Raw genomic sequence first — 7677 nt, 5'->3', positions numbered from 1 at the left:
CTTTGAAAGTAATTGCTAAAACATGCCTTGATTTCAATTTCACAAGAACGGCTGCTTATGATGAATTAGGTATCTGGCATATAATCATTTACTTTCTAGAATGCAATGCTACAGAAGCTTGTTTCTGCCACGTGATAAATAATAATAAATAGTAATAATAATGGTCATTTGATTTTTCTTTTCATATTTTCAAGATATAAACTTGGAATTGCAAGAAATAAAATCAGATTTGAGATAAATTTGGAATTCTGACTTTTTTCCCATCACAATTTCTAAATTTACATCTTGTATTATTTTTTTTTTCTACACCTTGGAATAAAAAAAAAAAAGCCTACATCTCACAAATCTGAGAAAAACAGAGAATTGCGAGAAAAAAGTCAGAATTGTGAGATGTAATTTTTTTTTATTATTATTATATCGGAAATATGTCTATATGTGTGTGTGTGTGTGTGTGTGTGTGTATGGCAGAAATGTGCTTCCCTACAATACAGAGGTATAATGGGAACAAAAGTTAGTACTGAATATAAATAACATTCTTGTGAATAATAAAGCACATTTAAATTAGAAAAATTTATTTCTTTGAAATGGCTGAAATAAGCTTTCACATTAACAATACATATATAAAAAAGCAGAATGAAAAAAACAGTCACTGGATAGATACACATTAAAATCACAATGCATTTCTCTGGTTAAGACTGGAACTGTGGGGCAGCAGCGCACAAGCCGTCCAAATCGATAGGTTTTGGATTTTCACATCACATATGAGAAGCATAAGATTGTCATCATACTCGCTGCGCCATCAAACGGCTGTGTCTTCATCCAATAGCAAGGATGCATCGAGGACACCTGTGTCCTGCTCTTCTAGCAGCCTGATTCTGAAACAGCCAGACACTAAAGAGTGTGCAGCTCAGTGCCAGTGCGCACGGGTGTGTCACATTCACAAAGGACATCAAGGCATCAGGAAGTCAAGCACACTAAACCGCTGCAGCCAGAGCAACCTCCCCTTCACTCATTGCTTCTGACACGTTGCTTGGAATATTAAGTGATTAAAAGACAAACCTGTAACTGGTTACTGGTGTAACACAGATCTCATCGCTTGTTAGTGTACTGCACTTTTTATGCATAACAATTACTAATTGCTTAGCCACAGACCAACAAATAAATTGACACCATGTTTTTTTTTTTTAACAATAAAGCTTGTCATTTTTTTGTAGTTCCCCTCAAGTCAATGAAGAGTTATGTAATTTAAGTAAGTGGAGTCATCTAACATTAAAGTAATAACACTCACGCTCTGACCCTGCTTTTTTACACCGGCATTAACATCCTTTTCAGGTGATCCAAACATACATTAAAACCCTTGATTTAGTAAGATACAGTAAGTTTTTTTTTTTTAAAGAAACTAATAATTTTGTTCATCAAGGATGCATTAACCTGATCAAAAGTGACAGTGAAGACATTTATAGCGTTACAAAAGATTTCAGTTTCAAATAAATGCTGTTCTTTTCAATTTTCTGTTCATCTGTGAATCCTGAAAAATAAAATCCATCACGGTTTCCACTAAAATATTGTGCAGCACGACTGTGTTCAACATTGATAATAATCAGAAATGTTTCTCGAGCAGCAGATCAGCATATTATACTGATTTCTGAAGATCATGTGACACTGAAGACTGGAGGAATGATGCTGAAAATACAGCTGCGCATCACAGAAATACATTACAGTTTAACATATAATCACATAGAACACAGCTGTTTTACATTAGAATAATATTTCACTGTTTATACTGTATTTTTGATCAAATAAATGCAGCCTCGGTGAGCAGAAGAGACAAAAACAAAAAAATCTGACAAAACAGCTGTATTTAGTGTTGTCTATTTGAGATCAGATCACCTGAGACTGATGTTAAATCCAGGTAGACACGTGGCCATTAAAAAAATAAAAGAGAACAGAATTCATTAAACAAACCTGACACAAAATAAAATCAAAAAGCTCTCATATGTCTTGCACAGGAAGTTTTCATACGCAAGTCCTGCAGCGTCCTGTGCGTTCGGACAACATTACTGATGTGACTCTACTGCATCAACTCTATCAGACTGTCCTTCATCTAATCTGACACGCAAACATCGAGGTGAGGAGCAGCTGGCAAACATATAGAACATACAGGTACATATGCAGGAGGAGGAGAGTAAATGATCGCAGACACTATAAAATGCAGCATCTTTCGCGGATTCGTTTGGCCAGACTTTTTCTCTTCTTCTTTCCGTTCTTTTCCTTGCTCTCCTCCATCTTCCGAGCGCGAATTTCCCTCATGAGGTCAAAGAACACCTGCAAGCAACACGGTATACCATCTTGGAAAATGTATCACTTTAATTCAATTCCAAATTGCTTGCATTCAGTTAAAAAAAAGAATTTGAAGTCAATATGAAACACTCTTTACATCTCAGTGAAAGAATATTTAACGAGAGTAAGATGGATTTGTGACGCTAGCCAACATGAAAGGTTGTTTTATATGAGGAACAAGTTTAGACTTTGATTAAACATTACAGTCCACTTTTTAGCTTAAAATACTGTGCACTGATGAATCCTGCACAATATGGGTTTCATGTTGATTACACTTAAAGGAATAGTTCACCCAAAAATGAAAGTTAGCTGAAAATCTACTCATCCTCAGGTCATCCCAGATCAGGATGAGTTTGTTTCTTCATCAGATTTGTAGAAATGCAGCACTGCATCAGTGTCTCAGCAATGGATGCTCTGCAGTGAATGGGTACCGTCAGAATGAGAGTCCAAACAGCTGATAAAAACATCACAATAATCCACAGCACTCCAGTCCATCAGTTCACATCTGGAGAAGACAAAAGCTGAAACACATCCAGCATTAAGACGTTTTTAACTAAAATACGAGTCCATAATCCATAATAACGCTTCCTCCAGTGAAAAAGTGCATCTGCTGTTGTCTCTCACATCAAAATCCAGACACATATGTGTTTAGAGCCGTTTAAACGCTGCTTGATCTGTGCAGATTTCTCTCCTGATTCACACCAGAACACTTTTTCACTGGAGGAAGCCTTATTATGGATTATGAACTCGATGTATTTTAGTTAAAAACGTCTTAATGCTGGATGTGTTTCAGCTTTTGTCTTCTCCAGATGTTAACTGATGGACTGGAGTGCTGTGGATTATTGTGATGTTTTTATCAGCTGTTTGGACTCTCATTCTGACGGCACCCATTCACTGCAGAGCATCCATTGTTGAGACACTGATGCAGTGCTACATTTCTCCAAACCTGATGAAGAAACAAACTCATCCTGATCTTAGATGACCTGAGGATGAGTAGATTTTCAGCTAACTTTCATTTTTGGGTGAAGTGTTTCTTTAATAATAAACTACCTGAAAAGTAGGTTCAGAATGCATCAGTAATATCACTTGTGAGCGTGCAGGATCTAGTTTCAATAGCATTCACACAGTAACTGCCTCCCTGTACACTAGTAAACTATCAATTCAGGTTTACAGATCTGGTTTTGTAGTTCTCACCTTGTCTACGTTGGCGCGGGTTTTAGCCGACGTCTCCACGTAGCACACGCCCCACTGATCCGCTCTGGCTTTAGCCTCGTCTGCGCTCACCTGTCTCCTGTCCTCCAGATCCGACTTATTCCCCACCAGCAGGAAGGGGACGTTCTCGTCTTCCTTCACCCGCAGAATCTGCTCTCTGAGCGAGAGAGTGTCGTTAAGTGTTTATGTGGCACCTACAACTCAATATTTACACAAAAGCATTAAAAATAAATCAATAAATAAAGAATGCCATTGCAAAAATTATGTGTTTGGCGTTTAAACACTTTTGCCATTAAACATCTAATTAAAGAAGCATTACAAAAAAAATAAATAAAGATTAACTAGTAGACTAGTCACTCGACAGACAACTACCATAACAGACCAGTGTGGCTCAACCCTAATACAATCAGACAAAACAGATCAGGCCATAAACAAGATCATCGATTAAAGGGATAGTTCACCCAAAAGTGCAAATGTGATGTTTATCTGCTTACCCCCGGGGCATCCTGGTGACTTTGTTTCTTCAGTAGAACACATGATGATTTTTAACTTTAACCGTTGCAGTCTATCAGTCATTATAATGCATGGCAATGGTAACAAAATCTATGAGAGTAAAAAAAACATGCACAGACAAATCCAAATTAAACCCTGCGGCTCGTGACGACACATTGATGACCTAAGACACGAAACGATCGGTTTGTGCCAGAAACCCAACAGTATTTATATAATTTTTTACCTCTAATACACCACTATGTCCAACTGTCTTTGTGCGCGCGCACCTTCTGAGCCTGCTCGACTGAAGTTATGGTTGATTGCTCTTCGGCTGGATATCAACACACCCATTAACGTAAACTATGCCAGAGCGCGTAGCCGCGTACACACCTCACGCACCGGATGCCGTGCACAAAGACAGTTGGACATAGTGGTGTATTAGAGGTAAAATATGATATAAATACTGTTGGGTTTCTGGTACAAACCGATCGTTTCATGTGTTAGGACATCAATGTGTCGTCACGAGCCGCAGGGTTTAATTTGGATTTGTCTGTGCAGGTTTTTTTTACTCTCATAGATTTTGTTACCATTGCCATGCATTATACGACTGACAGACTGCAACGGCTGGGGAGCAAAAACACCACATGTGTTCTACTGAAGAAACAAAGTCACCAGGATGCCCCGGGGGTAAGCAGATAAACATCACATTTGCACTTTTGGGTGAACTATCCCTTTAAAGAGCAACAGTCTAAAATCAATGCAGCTCTTCTAAAGAAGCCCAGCGCTGTAAATCACCTGAAATCAGCAGTCGCTGCAAAAGACTCTAATTCTGTGATGGAGAAGACGCAGAGGAAGCCCTCGCCGCTGCGGAAGTAGTTATCCCGGATAGCTGCGTAATCCTCCTGACCGGCCGTGTCCAGAATATCTATCTGCACCTCCTCGCCGTCCAGAACCACCTTCTTCCTGTAGCTGTCAGCTTTCGTGGGCTCGTAGTCTTCCACAAACTGAGGGACAGAAGGTGGGACACGTGTCAAGTGTTCACATGTGGACAAATACTGACTGACATACGCTTATCGGCTTTTATTTAAATAGTTTATGACGGTTAACTGATAATGAAAACACCAGGGCCTCAGCAAACTTCCAAGACGGCCACAAGACAAATCAAATATTTCAAGACATATTCAATTCTAATCTAAATGTAAAAAAAAAACAAAAAAAACATTCGGATATTTATTATAGTTTGTTATATATTGAAACAATTTTTATTTTTATATTTTGCATTTTCATTTTAGTTAATGGTTTAGAAATTATGTTCTGTGTTTTTGTCATTTTTAGGAGGTTTTTTAATATATTTATATATATATTTGTTTTTATTTCAGTTATTTTAGTACATCAAGTTAAACTAAATTAAAATGAATAGGCAATATGATTTTTTTATTTAGTTTTTATTATATTTATTCCATTATGTAAAGTACATTTTTGTTTTAATTGTTTTAGTTATATTTCACTAAAACAATTAAAATAAATATTATTATATATAATCGTTTTTGTTTTTGTTATAATTATTTATAATACAATCAAAATATTTTAATATATTTTTTACCCCTCAATAACTGTTGTTTTTAACTGAAACGTCTGAAGTCACAAACCGCATCATGGTTAATTTAATATAAATTCTCCCACTTTCTGTTAATAAAGAGTTTAAAAACAAGCAGCTTTGTCACGATTACAGAAGAAATACTGGAAATGTTCACATTTCCGGGGTTCTCAACTGAAATCACAACGAACACAATATTTTGTGTATCCATTTGCTCCGATAGCAAAAGAAAAATAATCTACAATAGTGTTTTCTATGACTTTCTAAAATAAGAAACAAACATTGATGGATTGATTGCATTTGTCAGAAGAGAGAAAGATGTGAAAGGGTCTATGTCACGCCAGTTAGAGCTCACAAATACTGTTCTCAAACGGACTAAGAGCATGCACGCGGTGTTGCTGGAAGTCTAGCTGCTTTACCAGACTTCACCAAGATGCAACTCCTGGCTCAAAACCAGATCATGCAGCTGATATTGCCATCTGGACCAGCTATCAACTGTATAAAACCAGCTAGCATGCTCCAGAAGGACAAACTACAACACCGAGCGGTAATTCATAACATTATTACATGAACAACGGACATGATTTCTGTGGAGTAAAATCATTGTAGTAATGTGTGCAAGGCATCCTCACCTCATCGTACATGAACTGCAAAGTTAAAGCGGACTTTCCCACTCCGCCGCTCCCAACCATGATCACCTTGTGGAGAGCCAGCGAGTTCTGCCCTTTGGGTTTGGCTGCTGCCATAGTAACGGTTGCTAAGGGGCAGGACCGAGAGGAGTCGGGTCGGGGAGGCTGTGGAGATGCTGGAGGTCACTGAAGTGAGGGGTCAGCGTGAGAGTTCGTTCCAGAGAAGATCATGAACCGCCCGTGTGTACCTGGACCAGATGAACAAAAAGGTTTACATTTCATTCTGTAAAGTTATCACTACTTTTCATATGTTCTCCTGACTAACCCAACTCTGACAGAACAACAGTGACAGATGAACTCCCTGTGCAGTGTCAACTAACACGAAAACTATTACATTATGATTTTGGCATTGAAATAAAGCAATATTTGGTGAAAAACTTGAAAAGTTGCCTTGGCAACGAACCAAAACTAATTAAGGTGAAGTGCTAATATTACTAAAACTGAAATATAAGAACTGTAAATAGTATGCGTCTATAATATAAAAAAATAGAAATATATATATATATATATATAAAAAGCACACAATTAAATTACTTAAACTAAAATCAAACTGAAAATTATAAGTCGAAGTACTAATTACTAAAACTGAAATAAGCAAAAAATACTATTTTACATAATATAAAAAATAGAAATATATTTAAAAAAATAAATAAATAAAAAATAAAAATCGCATAAAAATACTAAAACTTCAACTAAAATGGAAATTAGAAGCGCTATTTAAATTAGGGATGCACGATATATCAGCCACCATATCGGTATCGGACGATAAATGCTCATTTTTTGTGTGAGTGTGTGTGTGTGAGTGTGTGTGTGAGTGTGTTTGTGTGTGTGTGTGTGTGTGTGAGTGTGTGTGTGAGATAGTTTGTTTGTGTGAGTGAGTGTGTGTGTGAGAGAGATAGTGTGTGTGAGTGAGTGTGTTTGTGTGAGTGTGTGTGTGTGTGATAGTGTGTGTGAGTGAGTGTGTTTGTGTGAGTGTGTGTGTGTGTGATAGTGTGTTTGTGTGAGAGATAGTGAGTGAGTGTGTGTGAGTGAGTGTGTATGTGAGTGTGTTTGTGAGTGTATGTGAGATAGTGTGTTTGTGATAGTGTGTGTTTGTGAGTGTGTGAGATAGTGTGTGAGAGTGTGTGAGTGAGTGTGTTTGTGTGTGTGAGAGTATGTGAGATAGTGTGTGTGAGATTGTGTGTGTGTGTGAGTGAGTGAGTGTGTTTGTGTGAGAGATAGTGAGTGAGTGTGTGTGTGTGTGTGAGAGAGAGATAGTGTGTTTATGAGTGTGTGTGAGAGAGATAGTGTGTTTGTGTGAGAGATAGTGAGTGAGTGTGTGTGAGAGTGTGTGTGTGTGTGTGTGTG

At 37.6% G+C, this 7677-nt stretch overlaps 1 protein-coding gene across 1 annotated transcript in view; it reads right to left on the bottom strand.

Moving 5' to 3' along the window:
- Positions 1 to 1823: 1823 nt before the first annotated feature.
- LOC107565693 (ras-related protein Ral-A-like) overlaps positions 1824 to 7677 on the bottom strand; it is a 7284-nt gene continuing 1430 nt past the window's right edge. The window contains exons 2-5 of the mRNA XM_016250952.1: positions 6274 to 6518; positions 4840 to 5048; positions 3535 to 3709; positions 1824 to 2325 (exon numbers count right to left, since the gene is read on the bottom strand). Coding sequence (XP_016106438.1) covers positions 2203 to 2325; positions 3535 to 3709; positions 4840 to 5048; positions 6274 to 6387 — 621 coding nt within the window. The 5' untranslated portion in view covers positions 6388 to 6518 and the 3' untranslated portion in view covers positions 1824 to 2202. The remainder of the gene's footprint in view (positions 2326 to 3534; positions 3710 to 4839; positions 5049 to 6273; positions 6519 to 7677) is intronic.

The sequence above is a fragment of the Sinocyclocheilus grahami genome, unplaced genomic scaffold (assembly GCF_001515645.1).
Source record: "Sinocyclocheilus grahami isolate Dianchi unplaced genomic scaffold, SAMN03320097.WGS_v1.1 scaffold1019.1, whole genome shotgun sequence".
Lineage (NCBI taxonomy): Eukaryota > Metazoa > Chordata > Actinopteri > Cypriniformes > Cyprinidae > Sinocyclocheilus > Sinocyclocheilus grahami.
Note: the sequence above shows the minus strand (reverse complement) of the source record. Positions and strands in the feature narration are given on the sequence as shown.